General features: G+C 41.4%; 4 protein-coding genes across 4 annotated transcripts; all 4 read right to left on the reverse strand.

The window, feature by feature from the left end:
* Nucleotides 1-694: 694 nt before the first annotated feature.
* Nucleotides 695-8,648, reverse strand: hs3st2 (heparan sulfate (glucosamine) 3-O-sulfotransferase 2). The gene is made up of 2 exons (XM_037256861.1): nucleotides 7,721-8,648; nucleotides 695-1,593 (listed from the first exon to the last, which is right to left on the reverse strand). Exons 1-2 carry the CDS (start codon nucleotides 8,185-8,187, stop codon nucleotides 975-977), a joined length of 1,086 nt encoding a protein of 361 aa, XP_037112756.1. The 5' UTR covers nucleotides 8,188-8,648; the 3' UTR covers nucleotides 695-974.
* A 7,847-nt stretch (nucleotides 8,649-16,495) lies between these two features.
* LOC119126215 (metalloproteinase inhibitor 2-like) lies at nucleotides 16,496-16,987 on the reverse strand. The gene is made up of 3 exons (XM_037257350.1): nucleotides 16,984-16,987; nucleotides 16,780-16,898; nucleotides 16,496-16,708 (listed from the first exon to the last, which is right to left on the reverse strand). The coding sequence occupies exons 1-3, from the start codon at nucleotides 16,985-16,987 to the stop codon at nucleotides 16,535-16,537; spliced, it is 297 nt and encodes a 98-aa protein (XP_037113245.1). The 3' UTR covers nucleotides 16,496-16,534.
* A 1,558-nt stretch (nucleotides 16,988-18,545) lies between these two features.
* On the reverse strand, nucleotides 18,546-19,522 carry LOC119125915 (metalloproteinase inhibitor 2-like). Its single transcript, XM_037256892.1, has 5 exons — nucleotides 19,311-19,522; nucleotides 19,166-19,248; nucleotides 18,996-19,098; nucleotides 18,798-18,919; nucleotides 18,546-18,732 (listed from the first exon to the last, which is right to left on the reverse strand). Exons 1-5 carry the CDS (start codon nucleotides 19,438-19,440, stop codon nucleotides 18,553-18,555), a joined length of 618 nt encoding a protein of 205 aa, XP_037112787.1. The 5' UTR covers nucleotides 19,441-19,522; the 3' UTR covers nucleotides 18,546-18,552.
* A 798-nt stretch (nucleotides 19,523-20,320) lies between these two features.
* LOC119126216 (metalloproteinase inhibitor 2-like) lies at nucleotides 20,321-21,299 on the reverse strand. Its single transcript, XM_037257351.1, has 5 exons — nucleotides 21,115-21,299; nucleotides 20,953-21,035; nucleotides 20,789-20,891; nucleotides 20,583-20,704; nucleotides 20,321-20,515 (listed from the first exon to the last, which is right to left on the reverse strand). Exons 1-5 carry the CDS (start codon nucleotides 21,242-21,244, stop codon nucleotides 20,321-20,323), a joined length of 633 nt encoding a protein of 210 aa, XP_037113246.1. The 5' UTR covers nucleotides 21,245-21,299.
* Nucleotides 21,300-23,043: the final 1,744 nt, after the last annotated feature.

A 23,043-nucleotide genomic window follows, 5' to 3' on the forward strand; every position in this document is an offset into this window, starting at 1 on the left:
GCGGATAGACATCGCAACATAAATCACTGAAGCATCAAGTAGGAATTCAAAGTCCGGTAAACAGCAAACATTTATTTTTTTTATCTTGCTTTCATTTAAACAAATTTACTAATCGACAAAATCGTTTTATTTTTGGCTTGTTGATGCACCGACAGGAAAAAGCACGGGTGCATTCCGAGCGCGTCGGAAAGCAATCGGAGCTTATGAATATTTAAGCGGCGCCGTTCGCATGGGCGTGAAGCGCTAACACGACAGAGGCCTTGAAGAATTAATGCAGCTTCTTCGATAATTTATTCATGTGATTTACATGCGTGGGGCAACTACACTTGATTTGATTTGGGGAATTGTTTTTTTAGATAATCAACACCTTAAACAATATTTTCACCAAGGGTTTGGGCGATCGACAACCAATTGATTAAATGTGTAGCATCACCCGATTATTTTGATATTTCCGATTTTTTTTGGGATGCAACCACTTGGTGAAAACGTGCCGGGTGGTCCACCCACAAATCCCTCAAGCATCTTCCATAAAGTTTTCAGGAGCAAAGTATTTGGATCTGAACACATCCAAGTTCTCGTTTGTTGACGTTTTCGATCCCGTGGTGGTTCGATACTGTTACCACAAAATACCGTCTGATTTTGTGACGCCCAGTTTTGTCAACATTTGTCTTCCTTGAAGTTTTCAGGGCTTTTGGAGCTGAAATTTAAAAATAATATTTGTATTTAAGCGCATGGAACTTTTGTGTTTGTACATCACACATTCAATCTCACGGCGTGGTTCAAAATTATTCCTGTGAATACCGTCATGTCTATTTTTTCAAATGTCTTCCATAAATATTCCAAGCCTTCGTTTTTTTACAACTTCCTGCTTCGTCCGTGACGAATCCAGTCTTTGGATGAGCTCATTTTGTCAAGCAGCTTCCTTAAAGTGGTTCCAAGACAAAGTTTCAAGGACCCAAGTCTGGTTTTTGTGTTCAATCCCACTTGAAGTCCTGTCCGACCGTTTCGAAGAACTTGACGTTGAAAGGTCTATAAAACTCCTGCAGCTGTTCGATGACCTCCTGCTCGATTTGGACGTGAGTCCTGCCCTTGGACTTGCCCAAGCATCGAGGCTGCCCGCTGCTCTCTGGCTTCTTCAGACACGGGAAGCCCTTGGTCCTGTTGAAGTAGAAGTGCTTGTCCGAGATGATCCGCTTGAGTCCTAGGAAGTCCTGAACGCGGCCCATCTCGCCCGCCGGGTCCGTGATGAGCCGCTCGCCGCTGACAAAATGCATCTGCGAGAGGCGGAAGTAGCGTAGCCAGTTCTCCAGATGCAGGATGTACATGCCGATGCGGATGGCGTTCCACGAGGTGTCCACCACGCCCAGGCTCCGGTTCTTAAAGGCCAGCTCCTCAAAAGTGGGGATGTCGGGCTTCTTGGACTGAGTCTGCGTGTAGTCCGAGATGGCTCGGGTGACTGGGTTGCGTACCACCACGATCAGCTTGATCTGTTGGGACATGCTGGAGATGCGGCGAGGAGCCTCCCTGGTGACAAAGTAGCTGGGGGTCTTCTCCAATGTGATCTGACTTTCCAATGTTCGTGGCATGAGGCCCCTTGAGGGGAAAACAGAACAAAACCTGAAATTCAATCAGCCCAAACCTTTTGAATAAGATACAGTACATGCTGTAAATGACGACAAATACCGAAACGGAACGTGACGACTTTGAACGACATCAGGTTGTAAACACTGTAAAAGTAATAGGTCGGCTCCCGGCACCAGAACGCGCAAAAGAATTGTTTCGCAATTTCTCACAGCACTGTACTTCAGCGTGCGGATGATTAAAGATGACATTTCTTCATTATGAGTGTGGGCAGGCTTCGATTAAGAGCTAACCTTTCAAACTCCATCCATAGGTTACCTCTAAGTCTCACCGCTATCGATCCGTTCTGCTTTATTCATTCCGAGTCGTCGGGGGCCCCGGAGCCTCGGGGCCAGAGAGCAAACAATTAATCTTTCATGAGAACTCAGTCCTTTTTTTTCCCCCCAGAACAAACGGCAACTCGCGGGCCTTTTTTCACAGATCACTTTTTTGGTGACGATTGCAACTGTGGTGTGGAAGGTGTCTGCTGCGAGCTGTAAAGGTGCACACACAATAGGGCTGACGGTGTGAAAGGTCGCAGATGGTGGTGTCTTTAAATAGTGCAACACTGACACTGACAGGTTGTTTAGAAACACACTACCATATTGTGCTGCACTGGTATTTTTTATATATATATATATATATATATATATATATATATATATATATATATATTTATACACACATACATATATAATATATTAATATCACGCACGCATACACACACACACACACACACACACACACACACACACACACACACACACACACGATGAATTAAAGTTTAAGTCAAGATGCATTAGGAGGCTCTGCGGTGACATTTTAATGACTCAGAGAAAATGAACCAGAGCGAGGTGAGGACAATGCGTCCGATACTGTTAACACAGAGACTGCGCTTCTGCTCCAAAACACTCGAACGGTGCCGTAATTGCGTACAGTGTACTCACCTGCTTAAAAACTTTAACTAGTGTTAAATTGTTAATGAGATACTATACAATTGTACATCAAGTATTATCAATAATTAATAGTTTCCATTGAGTGAGCCATTAGATGGGATGGTTGTTAATAGTGGCATTATTTTTTTACAATGGGTTCTCTCTTCACTATGTGCATTGCATTTAATGAGAATTGGACAATCTGTTAGAAAGGGAGGCATGTTTACTTGGAGACCACACCGCACATCTCATCAGGTACCCAATGTAATGCCTTCAAATACGTTAATTCACCTCTGGCATTGGATTTGTGCAAGTGTGTGAGTGTTTGCGTGAATCCACACTTTGTTTGACCTTGTGAGTCAGGGGGAAAAAAAAAAAAGCAATCCAAGATGTTCTGTCCTTAATAGTTGAGTGATATCATTCCCTTCTCTCAGAATCTAAACTCAGTGCAATGTTCCAATTTACGATACATCGTACACCGTCTTATCTGCTTATCCTGTGCAGGAGCTCACCTGAGCTAACACGGGCTGAGAGACCAAGCGGGTGGTACTGACACTATTTTAAGGCAAATTTAAAATCTGATTGGTTAAACGAGAAACGTCGTTATTAAAAGTTACCAGCACATTCGAAGGACCTTGACGTAGACCAGCAGAGAATTGCTCACCTCTATCGAGTTTGATTCAACGCTAAGCGAGAAGTAGCAAATAACAACACGTGGGCTTGGAGAAGGTTCTTCCACAGGTACTTTGGGTCAAGAGTGGAACACACAGCGCCTGCTGCTCCCTCGCTTAATGAGCGCTCACTACTAAAGCGACCTCGGAGAGGGCCCGGCGGCCGTGTCGCTCCACGATTTATCTAGCCTGCTGCGGGTGCGCTAGCGAAGCGCGAGGTCTCGGGGTTCACGCTCGTTTCCCGTTGGGACACAGCTACATCGTTACGGAGGAAGACAACACCCATGTCTTTTAATTCAAAGTAGCAAGGACTCCCTACTACGCTGCGGTGCCGCCGCAGAGTGCAGCATCACTGGAATAACAAGCAACAACATGGCGATTGTTTGGCTAATTACTACACACACTGTGCTGACAAATATATTGGGACATAGGAATGCCTCCATGGACAAATATAAAAGAAATATATCATTCTTATCTATCTTTCTAAGACAATTTAAAACAAAACGCGCTCACATACAAATAAAGTTAGCATATTCAAAATGATTTGAAAGCCCTGCTAGCTTAATGCTAACACATAAGTAAATTGAGAGGGACTGCTAGCATTATCTTTGTAAATGTATTATTTTCAGATTAACTTTTGTAACTAAACTTTCAAAACTAAAAAGAAACCAATCAGAAGGCTTTGGGGATAGTTCAGACTATTAAACAAGATTTCCAGATCACACCAAAAAAAAGGACAAAGACAAGTCTGGTGCCAAAGAGTAACTGATAACACGAGTGTGTGGACAAATTGTCCCCCAGATTCTTTTGTGTTTAATCAAAATGGAAATAATATCCTTTGTCTCTTTCTGGACAACAACAATTTGTCTGCGTAAGTAATAATAATGATGCCCATTAAACAATATGCAGGCCTGCAGCAACAAAATCAAGGCTGTCGGGTCTCTCGAGATCTTCAACTACTAAGTAGTCAAATCTAGGGCAAGGTCTTAAGGGATGTCATTGGCTTTTTTTAATTTATTTTTGGGCATGAATACTTGAAGTTATGCAGCCATGTCTACCAAAAACTGAGAACGACACAAGTGCCCACCAGGAAAATACAGATGTCACAGTATTTTAACACTCAGGCAGTCCAAATGGAGTCGGAATCACGTCCCATTTGTCCCAAAATGCCCCAAAAATCTGACACAGCGTGAACGGAATAAAGCTAAGCTTGAACACGGAGGGGAAATGTCTTCAACTTGAGTGATTCTCATTAAGTCTCAGTTGCTGCACCTCGTAAAAGGGAGGGGGGGAAAAAAAAAAGACAAAGAGGCATCTTCCTCTTTTCCCGATATGACAGATAGCAAGTCGAGAACTGCTCCATTATTAAAGTATTACTCTAAAATTAGAGCTGTAAAGACATCCGGTCATGAATCAAATGCAAGACTTTGCTACTGTGGAGGGTTCAGCTCAGACTAAAAAAAAAAAAAGGGAAAGGAAAAAGTAACACCTAAAAAGCAGCACAACACACTTGACCTTGAAATGCTCCTTTTTCAACCGGAGGCCTTTACTTTGGAATCACAATTATTCATGGTTTGCAGCGCGGAGGGAAATGACTGACATTTACTCTCCTTGAGCAGTAAGACTCTGAATCGAAGCCATTTTAAATGCTGTCACGTTAACAGCCGGCACCAAAAACACAAATCGGCCAATGTATCGGCCTGAGCGGCATCAAATCGTAACGGCATAACCGAGTCAAACTCGTAAAATTCAAACAATCACATTTGGTCAAATTTTCTACAACCAAATATCAAACTACAACGCTGAGACTTTAAAGGGCATCTCTCGCTCAGTTGTATTGATTCCACTCTGGAAAAAAAAACTTGTTTGAGCCTGGACCACGGCAACAGATTCTCACCGGGGTCCTTGTTAATTGGCTCGGGGAGGCAGGGAGATCTGGCGGGGGGAGTCGTCCGAAAAAGCTTGACGGACAGAAAGTGGGATGGTTCTCGTTCAGGCGAAGTGCACATTACATCATGATTTGGCATCATTAACCGGAGCGGTGAGCAAAGGTGAAGTAGGTGTAATCAAAGACATGATGCTCTTGTTATATCATAATTGAAGCGAATCGTATCATAGAAGTGGAGGAAAATGTCATCTCATTTGAATTGATTTGACTATCATAATTGAAGTGAATTGTGCTGTATTTACAGTGAACTGCAACTGAAGTGATTCATCTTATATTGCAATTGGAGTGAATCGTATTTCATCATAAGTGTAGTGAGATGTATCGTGATTGCAGTGAACCATATCGGGAACGAATTGAATTGTAAGTGGAGCGAACTATGATAACGAATCGAATCATGATTGAACTGAATCGTAAAAACTGGAGTGAATCATATCGCAACTGAGTTGTATCGTTCACCAAATGAATCGTATCACTATGAACTGTGGCGTGATTGCAGGGAATCGTATGGACAAGAATTGTTTTGCATTTGTAGTGAATCGTATTATGAGTGAATCATATCGCATCATAACGGCAGTGGATCAAATTGGACTATTAACTGTATCGGGATTGGGCTGAATCACTCGTGATTCAAATGAATCGTACTGCAATTGAGGTGGTTCATATTGTTATTGGAGTGAATCGTATTTTATTATAAAATGAGTGAATGTTACCGTGAACAGAGATATGATTGAAGTCAACCACGATGTTATAAAGAGAGTTTTATTGTAACTGGAGTGAGCTACAATGTGATTGCAATGAATCATACCGTGATTAATGTGTATTGAGTCAGTACACCTGATCCTGAGGTCAAGAATGAAATCAAAAGAAAAATAAATTGCAGTTGAGAGAAAATCAAAGGCTGACATTTTTTGGTAATTGATTACGCGGGTCATTCATCAAGCAGAGATGCTGAGAGGCTCTGAAATTAAAGTGTCAATTAAAACGGATTTGAGTAGACAACGCCGTCAAACCGCAAACACGTCACTTGCCGAACGATTCATTCGGACTCCTGATGGCTGTCACAGATTTTTTTTTTTTTGCATAAACATCACCACTCTAGCCTTCAACATTTCACTTGTTCATGTTGCTCTGTGGTACATTTTCCAGAAGACTGGCTAGCACACACACTTCCGAGCGTCAAACATAATGAAACATGACGCTCAGAATGTTTGAGCGCCGTTGTTTGTAGTCTGCGCCCTCGTATGCGGCTGACGGTCTTCACTCGGAATTGTAAACATGCTCGGCGAGTGACGAACAAAAATTAAATCCAGTTCCTTCAAAACTTGTGAATGCTGAGAAATTCACAAAATTCTGAAGAAGTGAGGACTGGGACCATCACATGTTCCCACAAACAGAATTTATGTTTTGGATTTAGAATTATTTTAAGATTTCCTTTAGCCTGCCTTCTACATTTCCCATTTTACAGTATGTTAGCATTAAGCTAGCTGCGGTGTGTCAGAGAAAATGATATTTTTCATATCTGTTTAAGTTCACAAATCGAGCAGTGAGAAAGTGGAAAAAGAAATGTATCAAAAAGTAGTTTTTAATGTGTTAAAAAAATGTTAAAAAAATGGGTTTAAAGCATGTTAGAGGGGTAATATTAAACTTTAATTAAAACTAAATCTGGTATCTATATGGATGCTTTTCAGACATTTTCCCATTTGCTCTTCAATATATCATTATATCAGCCGTCTGGATGACTATGCCCATCGGTCGACGGGGCGACTACCAATGCCTTGCCCCCCCTTTTGCACGCCCCTGCGCCAGAGTCTCATTCCACTGTTCAGAGAGAGAGAGAGAGAGAGAGAGAGAGAGAGAGAGGAGTTCAACAAGAAATATGCATATGGTCATCGATGTTTCACATTTTATAGGATCAATTCAAAATTGTGGATGAATTGAGGTTTTACTTTACTGTGGATATGATGTCATGGGCTGGTCAAAACAAATTTGGCACAAAAGTGGCATTTTCCCAATTTTCTTAAATGCAGCAACAACTTCAGGGGCGTTGGACTTACTGAAAATCCACAGTGGCGTACATGATTGACAATTATTTAATGCAACTTTTACACGGAACAATATTGTGCCTTTCTGCTATTCATACTGCATAATTCATAGGTTTATGATTCATTTTTTAATTCTATTTTTTATTCTAACACTTGGATTTGCACACTATTTTCGTGCAGCATACAATGACAATAAAAGATCTGTTTTATTCTTATCAATTCTATTCCACCCAAATTATTTTCTGTTCTATTTTCCCTGTAAACTGACGTCAAATGTGTCAACATACCAAGACACGGACCTCCCAAATAGAAATTTCGACTGTAAGTCACACCAATTTCCCAGGTTTTCCCAAACGCAGCATAACAGTATGTTAAGCAAAGGAAAAAAAGTACGAACACGTAATAATTTATGCAAATTTGCGACGAATACATTTATTCATCGCAAATTTAAGCATGAAGCAAATGAATATTTAAACGCTAAAAAGTTGTCTTGGTCTTACCCACCTGTACCAGTCCAGTCCTCGGTCATAGTTGCGGTCGAAAAAATGCGGCTCGGTTCCGAGCGCGCGCACATCTGGATGGATCCGAATGAACTCCAGCACCGCCCTGGTTCCTCCTTTCTTCACTCCCACTATTAAGACGCCTGGGAGTTTTTTATTGCCGTATCTTTGCGCCAAACTTGCGTTCCTCATCCAGCGAGACGGAGGAGAGGGAGGAAGAACAGGAGATCCGGCAGCACCGGGCTGGGCTGCTGCAACGGCGGCGGCGCGGACCCCCCGCAGCCGGGCACACTGCTCCGACTGGGCGAGAAGTTTCTTCCCGGCCGCGTTGGGGTTTGGCGGGCATCGGTTCCCCTCGTACGCCCGGCCCGAGATAACGGTGGTGCGGCCGAAGATGATCGTGTAACACAGGTAGGTGCACGACAGCGAGACGGTCAGCATGAAGACGGACGAGAGGAACCGCTGTGCCATGTCTCCATGGGGGCTCAAGGTTCTGCATGACGCTCCATTGGACCCGTCCTCCGACTGCTCATCTTCATCATCACCATCCTCCTCCTCTACTGTGTTGCAAATGTGTGGTCCACTGGAGTGTCTTAAAAAGAATCCCAGTAAAACTGGACGCTCCAAGTCCACAGAAGTCCACCTTCCTCCTTCATCGTAGTCCTGGAAGTGCTTCTTCTGGTGATGCTCACTCACTTGTGCATACTTCCACAACCCTCTGACGTCATCACAGGAGAGATGCTGGTCAAGTGATGCATGTCAAGTGAGCACAAAGTGTTTTTTTTTTTTTATTTGGACGAAATGTTGAGGCACAGATTCAATTTGTGACAAGAAGGGCATCCAACTGTGCCAAACATCACACAAGGGACTTGCACTGGCGACCCCTAACTGGGGTGAAAATTATTTCTGGGTGAGTCAGAATCAACCGTGATGGGTCAAGATGACAAGCCAATTTTTGGTCTTGTTTTGTGCAAGGAAAAAATATCTGTTCATTTTTATTCCTTTTTAAAATAAAAATATTAACTCCAAAATAACATTGCCTTTAGAAGCCAACACAGACTACACCGTTTCTGAATATATAAGAATGAAAAATATTTTTTTGCACTCTTGTACACTTAAAAAAAATAATAATAAATAAAACCAAAATATTGAAAAGTGAACAGCTCCAAGACTAATTACAAACATATTGTACTTCAAAGTTAAACACAACCGAACTATGCTAAACAAACGCTGTTGCCATCCAGTGATATAAAGTTTGCGTACATTTCAGCATTTCTGATCCTGTTCGCTCAGAGATGGTCAAGCTTAAAGTAGCTTAAAGTGGTCTCCATAATAGAGCTGCACAAAACAATTAACAGCCGGTGGGACTCGCCGAAGCTGAAGAGCAATTATGTGCATATTGATGAGCGCCAGTGTTGCTTGAGAGGCACTCTCAGCCTGTCTTCACACTTGCTACCATTTCTCTCTGCATTCTCACACACACACACAACCCCCAGCCTCTTTGTTCCGCTTTTATGCAAATCACAAAAACGCCTTACTGTACGTCCACTATGCGTACCCATCCCAAATCCGTCTCGTCGTGCTTGCGTGTGCACCATATTCGCATCCACTTAATCGCCGCTAAAGCGCCAGCTGCTTCCAGAGAATCCACTCCCTTGGTGATTCACCATAAATCAGTCCTCTTTAAATTCAAATCAACCGACGAGAATCAGCAACCTTGCCAGGCCCCCTGTGGAAATGAAACACCTTCAAGAGTATTTCAAAACTTTCTTGCTATTGTGGAGATTAGAGGATCTCAGCGAGGCCCTCAACACTGAGAGCTGACAGTGTTTTTCTGCACACTCAGCAAAAAAAAAAAAAAAAAACAGTGACATTATACAACTAAATTATGTGTCGCTGCGCTTCGGTGCTGCTTCTTCTTTGCATCTGACAGATGATGAGCCTCACAAAGTTTACAGTCGAAATGTGTCAACAGGCGCAACTAGCAGCAGATCTTCCTTCACAAATATGGAAGCAAAAATGGCAATTCCCGATATTCACATCGGGCCTGTAGTTACTAAACGGGTGTAATATGAAACTGACATTGGTGCCTCCAAAAAAAATTGCCTATGCAGCTTTTTCATGTCCACAATTTGACCCCGGAACAAATTATTTCCATTATTTGAGGTAAAATGAGTTCTTTCAATGAGGAATTGCAGCTGAAAAGTCTTTTCGTGATCCATGATAAGTCATTTTTTCTTGGACAACTTTTTTCTTAATTGGGCTATTGTGGATATTTATGACGCTCCACTGACTTTGAAATCGCCTCATAGATAAAGCCAATTCATCGCGTCCTGACAGAGTTATTTCTTTGTAGCGAAACGCGATGCAGTATCAGAGGACATTATTTAAAAAGGAGAGTTTTCCTATCCATCAGCGGTGTGAAGAAAACAAACGGATGATTTAATATGTTCATCTGGGTTCCTTCAGGCCAAACCCGTTTCCTCACGAGGCTTAAACGAAACACGAGACGCACTGACTCCAAACGACCAAATGATTTCATTAATGGCGGAGTGTAACTGTCTGACATTTACGTGATGGGGGGGGGGGGGGTCGCAAAGGGAGTTGCTTTGCAAATGAACAGCGGCGTGACGGCGCGCCAAAGTAAATTAACTTTCAGCTAAATCCTGCAGAGAACACCGCGACGGTGCTTTCCTGTAATCACGTCGCTAGTGGGATTAATTTGAAATTAAGCGTTTGTAAACGCCGCTGCTGGTTTGTTGCATGCGTAATCATGTCTGGATGCATTGTGTTGTCATTTTAAAAGACAGAGGAAAGCCTTGTGTGGGACACAACATTATTTTACTCATTCACTGCCAGCCTAGTCAAAATGGATCTTTGACGTCTATAGCCGTCAATGGTAGTGAAGGAGTTAAAAAGGGCTGTCAGTGCAAATTGATTTTTTTGACATCCATGCTCAAGTTCAGTGCAATTTTTTTAAGAATATATTTTATACATAACCAGCTATGCAGGTTCCAATAACACACAAACAGACAATAAGGACTACACACTGAGACTAATAATAGTGAAGCCAAATAGTTCCTGCTGCTTTTTTCCATCTTCTTTTTCTTATCTATGCAACAAGTGCAAAAAGTCAAGCGCTGCTCAAAGGCCACAGACACAGCAGGCTACCTCGCTACCTCACTGTTAGCTAATTGCTGCTGACATTTAGCCCGATCTGTTTAAATCAAAAAGCGCTTCTTTTTGCATCGCTTACTTTTGTCTCCTCACAATAGGGGACCACAAGCCGGGCAAATAGCATCGCTCGCTGCTGTCCGCTGAGCATCTCAATGTCCCCGTCAAAAAAAAAAAAAAGATCTGCAATGATCCTGCTGTTTGCCTTGACAGCACTTTCCAAGTAGCCTGAGTGAAGGTTAAAGCCCCGACCCCAATCCCCAAGGGACTATGTCCAACGTGACTGAACAAATGCAACAAACAATGCAACAACAACAAAAAAATGCAACAATATAGCCAAAAGGGCGTGGATGGCGCCATCGCCAAAAAACAAACATTCAATCAAAATACACAGCATGAAACAACAGGAAGCAGCTTCACTTATCTTAAAATGGAAGCAGCAAGTGGACGACAAATGGACATGAACAGTCGGAATAGTCTGAAATCTCCATTCCACCACACCTGGTCAGCAGGTGTGCAACAAGGAGACTCCGCCCATCAATGAGGAGACTCCGCCCATCAATGAGGAGACTCCGCCCATCAATGCTCATGAAGTCAATTGGAACACAAAACGCAAACCAAACAGGAACAAGGCATCAGATTTTGTCACGTGATCCTTCACAGCATTTACATTTCTGTGTTGCAACCAAGATGTAGTCTGACATCATCAAATAGAATGTCAAGAAATTAAACAATATATGTGGCATTGTTTGCTTCAATTCAGTTGACAGTCATTCTTTGCAGAGGATAAAGAATATATACCCATGAGTATTGTCATATTTTCTATTTGTGTTCCTCCAACACTTGAGTTCAACTATTTTAAAAGTATGTAAAAGGTTATTTTGGTTAGCCTGCCTATTGCATCTCCCATTATGTGTTAGCATTAAGCTAGTAGGCATTCAGGCAAAGTTGTGTGGTTGCTTTTATAAATACATGAAAGTATGTCATTTGTTTACACCTTTATAAAGTTTTGAAAAGTTTGCGTCTGGATCGGGAATGTTAAGTAGGGACACATTTGTAATGAATGTCTGTGAATAATGAACTCGCTAAGTATGCTGTTCAGATGCTGCGTAATGATGATGATCAGCCACTCAAGGTTAATTACTGCTAAATGTAAACTTTTATTTACCTAATTATATTACAAAGAGGACAATAAATGTATATCCTGCAAGATAATCTATTATTGACGAATGAGAAATATATATATTTTTTTGTAGGCTGCTCTGAATTTTTACCGCAATCATAATTTACATTTAAATCTTTCCCGGTGCTGCGCTACATCTCATTTGCTTTCACCCGCACTGTTGTCATCCCGCAGGAATCGACCATCAATGGATGTTCTTATCTGGGGGGGTAGGAGTGGTTGCCGTGCGGTGGCCATGGCAACCCACAGAATAATGGATCTGGAACATCATTTTCTTTTTTTATTTTAAATCTTGAGATCATGCTTTGTTTGCCGCTTCTCCCGCAGTCATGGTAACAGCGCTCGGTCTCAATATCATATTTTGCCGAATAAATTGTTCAATTTTCTGTATTCCGACAAAGACCATATACATTCCAACACTTTAATGCTCAGATAGATGGTTTGAGACAGAAGCATGAAAAATAAACATGGCTACGACGCAAATGGAGAATACGTGAGGTCCACACTAAGACGAAAACATTTCGTCAATTAATTGCTGAAATCTTCCTCCTAGCAAAGCTCAACTTGATGCCGCCACGGTGTTTGAAGCCACTTGAAAGACTACTCGACCGAGTGCGGCGCTAATTAGGAATGTCACTAGTATATATTTTTTTAGCTCCAAAAAAAGCCCACATTATATGCTAATTGCTAATTTTCATGACACCAGAAAAGTAACATTTTTAAAATGACTACAAATCTAATTATTCATCATGGTGCTTATGCTTGATTGAGTCAAAAGCTTCCATTTCACATCCCAAAACACATCTTTATCCCAGGAAGCCAACCAGCCTGGCCTGTGAGGAAGACAAATTGGCATCCACATGACGCCAGCGTCATCATGATAGCATTCAACGCTAACCGTTACTGAACCACACATTGTCCAGTTAGGAAATGCTCCTGAGATGTTTCACCGGCACGAGAAAGAATCTCATTGCAAGGCCGGATTGCAGCGAGGCTCCAGCGGGCCTATAAATCATTGTTTAATCAGGAAGCTCACCCAGACTGAGGTTTCACACGTAGAGCTCGCATTAGCGTCGCTGCCACACTCATCTGTCCCGACTCCCACCTTTATGCTGCCATTTTTTTTTTTTTTAACTTCCTTAGAACGGTCGCAAGCAACGCAGTGACTTATGAGGCCTCAGTTTAGCAAGCAAAAGTAATGACTCGGTACTCGTTTTGGCTGATTGCAAAATTTAAAGCAAGTTTGTCAACAGTACCGTATTTTCCGGACTATAAGGTGCACCTAAAAAACCAAAAATTTTCTCAAAAGCCGACAGTGCGCCTTATAGTCCTGTGCGCCTTATATATGGACCAAATTCCTAAATTTAAAAAAGATAATGAGAATGATTTGGATTAAAAATCTGACATGATGCATTAATGGTGTCGAACATCACGCCATCAATACAATATCCATTTTAGAGGGCCCTCACTCTGGAATGAGCTACCAATCCATATTCGATCCATATCTTCACAGGTTGCTTTTAGAAAGCACCTGAAACACCACCTTCTCCACTCATGATCCTACCAGTCCAAAATTACTCCACCGCACTCAGCTGATCCATACTAAGAACATCAACTTAAACCACTATTTATACCCTGATTCTTCCTTGTTTTGTTATTTTCTGTTTGCAGTTCTTCTGCTTCCGCTCAGCTATTTTCTTACCTGGTGTTTTTTGATTGTTTCAACATCACTAAAGTGTCAAATTTTGTTTCTCTTGTTTCTCATTTTGTATAGTGTATTTGTTTATGTATGTATACGTTCACTTTCGTATATATGCATATATAAATATGACGATTTAATATTTAGCTAGTTATGCTTGTGTTTATTCATTGATGTTTATTCATTTATATATATATATATTATTATTATTTTTTTTCTTTCTTAAACACTTGAATAATATTTGATGTCACAGCACTTTGTTTGTTGTGCACTTTGATTATACAGGAGTGGAGCTCCTTACAAGCCCTAGGCTTCGTCTCCCTCCCTGCACTGTTATTTGTTATAATAATATGTGCTAAACAATAAACTAAACTAAACTAAATGGTGTGCCTTATAGTCCAGTGCGCCTTATATAAGGACAAAGTTTTAAAATGGGCCATTCATTACAGGTGCGCATTATAGTCCGGTGCGCCTTATAGTCCGGAAAATACGGTACTATAAAAGCAAAAGTAGTCAGAATTTTGTTTTTAATATTCTTTGTATTTTGAATAAGTGGGTGAGCCAGCCCCCCTAAACCAAGCACAATGGCCGTAGCCTATCTTAACACAAGCAAAGTTTTTGGTCTGCTCGCCGGAAGCCAACTTGACCGGCAGGAAGTCGGTCCACAAGCATTCTGCCAAGCTGCTGATGCCGCACGGGAGGGAGGTGCAAAGTTTAATCTGAAAGACAGGAATTTCATATTTGGAATTATTTTTATATACACTGTTGAGAGACTACTGTTTCCAAAAACTGTTTTTGTTTAAAAGGATGACAGAGCCAAGACTAGTCGTCACAAAAAAAAAAAAAATGCTATCTTAAAACTAAACCCAAGTGTTTTTGTTGGCCATTTTATGACAAATTAATTGAAAACACCATCTGTAATTGATTCAAAATTGCTAGCTTGCTAGCCAAATTCAAGTTTGCACACTCACTGAAACTAACAGCCTCTCAAAAGTCATTTCACTGCCAATTTGTTATCATTTTAGACTCAAATTTGACCTGAAATTTCCAACATACCAACATCATTTTGGCAAAACACCTGCTGCGGATGCCGTGCCAGGCAACTGCAGGCTTCTTGTAGCTGCCACAAACTCAACAGCCGCAGCACAAAAGGCAGCAAGAAGCTCGTCACTTGCTGGACCATCGCTGATCATTCAGAGCGACAAAATCGAAGCAGAGAGGGAACCAAACAGTGTTGAGGTTTAAAATAAGTGGGTCTCTGTGTTACTGACAGCTGCTGGTTTGCTCTGAGTTCAGAGGTCACAGAGCCTTTTTATATATAGCTGCAAGCTCCGCCCACAATAAAGCAAAGTCACTTGGATTTAATGACTGTTTCCAACTGGCCTATCAATCTGTCAATCAATCTATCTAATCAACTTGACTCATGACTAACTGCGGGAATTGAAAATAGCAAAAACTTTACTGCTGACACTTGTGGCAAGTTTTTATTTTGTAGTCAGTATTTTATCAAGCTTGGGGGTAGGGGTGCAGCATTGGGGAGATTCTGAAATCCTGAAATATTGCTGCCTCGGCAGTCTCTCAGAAGACTGACTCAAGGTGTCGTGAAGAAAAAATATAAAGATGGAGAGGTGATTCTCAAAGCGTAGCTCTTTGTCTCCCTCTCGTGGTATGTTAATTAGAAATCTGTAAACTCCATGTTGTAATTCGGAGCATTTATAACAACCCAAGAGTAACTTCTTTGACTAATTTAAATTAAATTCAGTGGAAGTGGGAAGATGTCTGACCAGGAAAAGGCAGTTTTGATAGAAACTAAAATTAGTTTATAACACCACTTTGCCGACCCCTCCACCACCCAAAAAAAAAAAAAACAGCAACCTCGAGTGCTTTAAACCCAACATTGATAGACTAGACAGAAAAAAAAATGTGTAAACCACCATAGAGAAAACATCATTGAGTATAAGAATTTTATTATTTCAAGGGGGTTTATAAACTATCAAGGACAATAGGCATGTTCCAGTCACAACAGTCATCACTGGTCTTAACGCAAGCGTAGTTTCAGGCCTGGTCAAGTTTGTTTATCTTTCCCGGCAGGAGGTCAGTCCACACGCACTCCTTCGGGCCAGCCATGCAGCATGGATAGGAGAAGCACGACTTAATCTGTGGGTGACACATTAAAACCTCACACTAAATAGTCAAATATTTGACATTTGGACGCAACTTTGTACCGTGCAATTGCAGCCATATCCGTAGCGGTACACCAGAAACCTCTGAGAGATGCTCATGGACTCCCACGGCCGAATGTAGTCACACGACGAGACATGCAGAGAGCCGTCGGGGTGCAGTCTGCCTGCAAATCGCGCAAGACAGAGGAAGAATGAATAAATCAATCTCAGAATAGCTTCAGGTCAAGATGCCTCAAGCGTAAAAGCTTATTTGGGGAAATATTTGAAAACTTTATACTCATGAGATATTTAGTGTCTTTGGTCAGAATGACTCCACATGCTGCACTGTCAGGTGCAGTGTAAATGGTATGATAGTGCTTCTCAACACCCTTGAAAGTCTGAAAAAAAAGTTATATATATATATATAAAAAAACAACATCCAGTTATTTACATTCACTTGGAACAAAGTTTCTTCTAGTTTCACTCACATTGGTGTGCCTTTACCACAGTGAATACAAAAAAAGTTTGCCATCAGCTCATATGAAATCACCATAACCAAACTTCGATTAAACACATTTTATTTAGAATCAAGGCCATAGATCACTTATGGCGATAGGCAGCTGGCTTGTCCCAGGCGCAATAGCCGTCCCTCATCTTGACGCAAGCGTAGTTTTCGGCCTGGTAATGAACGGCCTTGTTTTCCGGCAGGTAGTCTGTCCACAGGCACTCTGTCGTGCTGGTAATGCAGCACGGGAGGGAGAGGCAGGACTTGATCTGTGGGTGACCAAAGACAGGGAAGTTATGAGCCCACAAGTCTGGAACCATAATTGCGGTGGTGTTGCTACCGTGCAGGCGCAGCCTTCTCCGTAGCGGTACAGAAGCAGCTTTTGCGTGCTGCTCAAGTCTTTCCACGGCTGATGGAATTCACAAAGGGACACGTGCAGATTGTCAGACTCTAGTCTGCCTGGATTAGAAGATGGAAGGGGAAATGTCAGAACATTGCTAAGCTAACTAAACACTTTGATGGCCTAAAATTTAGAGTTAGATACCCATAAAAAGATATTCAACGTCGTGGGTCAGAGTGATTCCACATGTTGCAGTGTAGGGTGGAGTGTGAATGGCACTAAAGAGTTTCTTAGCACCCTTGAGGGTCTGAAAAAAACAGTTTATTTACTTTTTGAAGTGCAAACATATGAAACACCTCACCTTCAGGTGTTTGATTTCATACTTGGCGAGTCCACCATTAGCCGTGTCGCCAGGTATCACCCCAACAACCTTGGCCTTGATAACTAGAAAAAGAAATTATCAACAACAAATAGCATAACAGTGGAAGCCATTTTGAAAACCCTTCCAACATACCGATGATGTGATCTTGACAGTACAACTGCTGACGATGCATCGGTGAACAGGTGCAGGCTTGGGCTCCTTCTTCTTGAAGTCCCCATAAGGCAAAAAGCAGCAGCAGGGGCAGCGCAAAGTTCTCCCAGCCCATTTTTGGACCTTCAAAGGTATTCAGTTGAGCAAACACAGTGACGTTCCGGACAAATAGCTCAGTTGTGGCACACCAGCAGGTTTGCTCTAATGAACTTGGAGGTGTTGTGGGTCTTTTTATAGGCTTAGACTCCGCCCACAATTAAGCACCATCACCTGCACACACTCATTGATGATTTTTTTCACCTGAGATTTTCATCAAAAACCAAATTAACACAGTTCCCTATCAAGCGATATGCACATATTAGATATATTTGATGTATCTAGCTGTATGCACCAAGAAAAGAAATGTACAAATGTTTGTACAAGGTTACATTGTAGCTTCTCATTGGATATTTGATTTACTTCTCCGGCATATAAGAATTTATTGACGTATGTGAATATTCTATTTCATGTATCTTACGTATGCACTATTTTAAAAAATTAGCACCATGCAATTTTTGTACAGCAAAATTGTTAGGACGAAATAGGACACAAAAATCTGTCCAACTTCTGTGACAGCATTTTTTATAAGCACTGATAACACTACAGAAATTCTGTAATTTCAAATTGCTCTCCCACATGTTCTTTTAATATGTACCGTAATTTTCGGACTATAAGTCGCACCGGAGTATAAGTCGCACCAGCCATAAAATGCCCAAAAAAGTGAAAAAAAACATATATGTATATAAGTCGCTCCTGAGTATAAGTCGCCCCCCCACCCAAACTATGAAAAAAACCGCGACTTATAGTCCGAAAATTACGGTAACTAAGTTATGTTTTATCATCAAGGATACTTAAACTCAAATATTGCAATGTATACTTTGGGTGCTCCCAGGTAAAATCTGTTTAAGAGTCTTTTATACTTCATAAACCTAATTCTATATGAAAGCAGACAAGTAGAATATTCCGCATGCTGTCATTGCAGTGCTTGCGAAGTTTTAATCATTGATAGATGAACTTCAGCTAACTCAGAATTGGACAAATTTGAGTTACTTGCCCTGTTGGGTTATAGAATTTTAGAATTGACCAATTCATACAACCACCAAATGTTCTGCCATTAGTCTTCTCCTCATCTTTAAGAAAACACCAAAAGGAATTGTTATTTCAACCATTTTTATTTTGAATTCATATCCTTATAAGGTCGTTCATCTCCATTGGCGCATAGCAGTAGTTCCCTTGCACCAGTCACAACAACCATCACTCGTCTTGAGACAAGCATAGTTTCGGGCCTGCTCGTGACTGCTCATCTTTCCCGGGAGGAAATCCGTCCATAGGCATTCTGTCGGCTTGGTATTGCAGCACGGGTAGGAGTAGCATGGCTTGATCTGTGGATGACCAAGGGCACCATTAACTCATAGCTCCAATGCTAATGACCCAAAGCAGTTCCTACCACACAATCGCAGCCTTCTCCGTAGCGGTACAACAGGTTCTTCTGGGCGGGGCTCAAAGAATCCCACGGATGATAGAAGTCACACAGGGAGATGTGCAGAGAGTCGTCAGAGTGCAGTCTGGCTGGAATAGCAGAAGACGAAATATTTTACAGCCTAAAAATGACATTTATTAGTTTGACTTTAAAAACTTTTTATACCCATGAGCACATATTCAACACCCTTGGTGAGAGAGACTCCACATGCAGCTGAGTTGGGTCCAGTTAAAACTGCAACAAAAAGCCTTTCAGCTCCCTTGAAGGTCTGCAATACAAAAAGTTAGATTTACATCCAATTTGCATGCATGAAATTAAAATCTTGAGTTGCTCACCTTCATGTGTTTGATGGCATACTTCTTGGGTTGGACTCCGCCCTGATCACCACGAATCACTCCGATAACTTTTGCCTTGATGACTACCAAGACAAAATATCAAGTCAAAAAGTCAAGAATGAAAATGGAGTCCCTTTCAACTTACCGACAACATTAGACTGGCAATACAACTGCTGTGGATGAATCGGGAAACAACTGCAGGCTTGCGCTCCTTGGTCCTGGAGGCCCCACAAGGTGAGCAGCAGCAGGGGCAGCACAAAGTTCTTCCAGCTCATCCTTGAACCTTCAGGGAAAAGTCGAAACAATGAGAAGAATTTAGTTGTGCTAGCAGTCTGGTGACCTAGAAGACCAGCTCAGTTGTGTCAGAACAGGAGCTTGGCTCTGATTGTGGTGAGGGCGACGAGGGCCTTTTTATAGGGGCAGACTCCGCCCACAATTAAGCAACATCACCTGCATGCACTGATTGATTGCTTTCACTTGAGACTTTAATCACAAACCAAATTGAAGTAGTTTCCTATAAATACCCACAAATGACTCATGTGACTCATAGATCCAATTTTCCAAATAAATATTTTTTTTAGATCAATTTCTTTTCCTCCATATGTAACTGTACAAACTCAAAAGCCAAGTTACAATTACAAACTTTCCTACATATTTATCAAGGATCACATCTTCTCCCTCTTCCATTTGATAATTTTTATATCCTTTGAAACTTCCTTCTGTTAAATAAATTCAAAGTTTTGTATTCATGTACTGTATTCAAGCTTTGTGAATTATAAGAGTTTAGTCACTTTATGAACACAAATTTCATTTTAGTGATTTGGTGCAAACTGTTAAAACCACAACTATTTTTCCAAACATGCAGAACAAATTTTATTTAAATCAAAACAGATTTGAGCTAAATTGCTGACTCTTGAAGGACAAGTTCATGATTGTGGTTTTGGACAGGCAATCACTCATGAGCCACTTTAATGAGACTCTCAAAGTTTTGGTGTCAGTACAGAATGAGGCTTTGTGTTTGCAAGGAATCATGATAGCAGGCCAGCTCACATTGACCAACCACAAATATTTGGGTACTTTAAGTTCACCAGTTCCAAGTCATCAGGAATTAAAAAGAAACATTGCATTGATTCAACTCAGTTTTATTTCAAATAATTATCCTTTCACAGCTGGGTATCCATTTTGGGCATAGATAGCCGGCTGGTGCCAAACACAACAGCCATCACTCATCTTGACGCAAGTGTAGTTTTGAGCCTGGACACGATTGCCCACCTTCCCGGGTAGGAAATCAGTCCACAAACATTCCGTCGGGCCACTCATGCAGCATGGGTATTTGAAGCAGGACCTGATCTGTTGATGACCAAAGGGATTTAGTCAAAAGCAACCGCTAATGCTAATCCAGCGGTTGCATTCCTACCATGCAAGCGCAGCCCTTTCCATAGTGGTACAGAAGATTCTTTTGAATGTTGCTCAAGGCCTCCAGCGGCTGATAGAAGTCACACAGGGAGAGATGCAGACTGCCATCCAAGTGCAGTCTACCTGTTATGGCATGAGAGAGGAAAGTCACATGGCTAGTTAAAAAATAGCCTTAAATTGACTGTTTTGCATGGTAGCTTTTTATACCCATGAGAAGATATTCAGTGCCCTTGGTCAGACTGACGCCACACAGTGCAGAGTTGGCTCCAGTGTAAATGGCATCGAAAAATTTTACCGGACCCTTGTAGGTCTGAAAAAGAAGTTGCAATTTGTTTCTAATCTGACTAGTTAGATAATGTTAAGGGTCTCACCTTCATTTGTTTGATGTCATACTTGGTGGGTCTATTTTTGCCTTGCTTTCCAGGGATCACACCAACAATCTTTGCCTTGATGACTAGAAGATGCATTCAAACCAAAAAGGAGCCATTTTAGAAGAAAAAAGCAAAATAATCATTTAGGCTCATTCAACTTACCGACAACATCTGCTTGGCAGTACAACTGTTGCGGATGAGTCGGGAAACAGCTACATGCTTGCACGCCTTCCTCCTGGAGGCCCCACAAGGAGAGCAGTACCAGGGACAGCACGAAGTTCTTCCAGCTCATCCTTCAAGGGAAACAAAGTAAGACTACGCCGGTAGGGGGATTTGGTTCCAGAAGGTGCACTCTGTTCTGCCAGCAGATGCACACTGCTTGAGTAGAGCTTGATGACCTTTTTATAGCAGTAGACTCCGCCCACAATTAAGTGACATCACATCCTTTGATTGAGAACAGTTTTCATCTGGGACTCGTGCAACCAGGATTGCCTAAACCTGCCCGGCGATATCAAACAGACAAAATGATACAAAGTTTCTTCCTGAAGGAATTTTATTAGTTGCCGTGTTTTTGTTGGAGTAAAAAAAAATGGACCATTTGGACTGCTCTAGTCCAAAGGCTAGTGTAAATTGTCACACTTCATTAGGGCCTCCCTTCTTTATATTTGGGCTTATTTGATATGATTAAAAATGAAAAGGCTTCCGCTTGTTTTTTTTTTAAATTTAATATAAGTTACATTGTATCCTTTTCTATTTAATCTTTGTTTCATTTGTCTTTTATATCCTTAGTTCAATTTGTGGATGTTTTCTATACTCATTGCACGATGCTTCATGTAAGCCCATTATGTTTTTGTCTGGACACGCTACAAATACCAAAGAATAAACATTTCTAGAGACCCTACAAAGACCAAATATTAAAGAACATTTATTTCTAGACTGGTGCAGTGGCAATTATTTGTCAATATTGAAGGTAGTGACCTTTTCAGATAGAGCAATTGCACTCATTCGAATTTTAACTGCCCAACAGTGACTGTCGCCAAGAGTGGATACAAAATTTCCCTCATCTAAAACATTTGCAGGGGGACCTTTAGGTCAAAAGGTCAAGCTAGTTGCCTAGGATACATTGGTTTGGGTCTACATTGTGCCCTGAATTGTGAAATCACAAGTAGTTGGGAGTCAGTGTTAAATAATCACCATTGAAAAAGAAAAACTGCATTGATTTCATTTTTTATTAGATTTTTTTATTCCAAGCCTTTCACCACTAGTAGCCCTCCATGGGCAGGTCAGCCCCCTTGTCCCATTTACAACAACCGTCTCTCATCTTGACGCAAGCGTAGTTTCGGGCCTGGTCATGATTGTTCATCTTTCCCGACAGGAGGTCAGTCCACACGCACTCCATCGGGCCGCTCATGCAGCACGGGTAGATGAAGCACGACTTGATCTGTGGGTGACATTAAAACTTGTTCACAAAACAAAAAAAATTCAAATGTTTGTCAGCCATGTGGAAGCCATTTTGTACCGTGCAAGCGCAGCCTTCTCCGTAGCGGTACAACAGATTCTTTTGCGTGGCGCTCAAGGCCTCACAGGGCTGATAGAAGTCACACGCTGAGACGAACAGAGAACCATCGGACTGCAGTCTGGCTGTAATCAGAGCAAATGCGGGGATTACAATATAGAAGAAAATTCTACCATCTTTTCATACCCATAAGTAGATATTCAACGCCTTTGGTTAGAGTGACTCCACATGCAGCCGAGCTGGATCGAGTGTAAACTGCATCAAAAATCCTCTGGACACCCTTGAAGGTCTGAGAATTAAAAAAAAAAAAAAGTTAATGTGCATAAATGAAGATGCATTTATTTAAATATTAAAAGACAGCTCACCTTTATGTGTTTGATGTCATACTTTGTGGGTTTATCTTGATAGCCAGGCATCACACTGACAACTTTTGCCTTGATAACTAGAAAGGTAAAGAAGAATCACTGAATAAATTAAAAAAATAAATAAATAAATGAAAGTGGTGTCTCATTCAACATACCGACAACACCTGCTTGGCAATACAACTGCTGCGGATGAGTCGGGAAACATTTACA

Source organism: Syngnathus acus, chromosome 8, assembly GCF_901709675.1.
Source record: "Syngnathus acus chromosome 8, fSynAcu1.2, whole genome shotgun sequence".
NCBI classification, from domain to species: domain Eukaryota; kingdom Metazoa; phylum Chordata; class Actinopteri; order Syngnathiformes; family Syngnathidae; genus Syngnathus; species Syngnathus acus.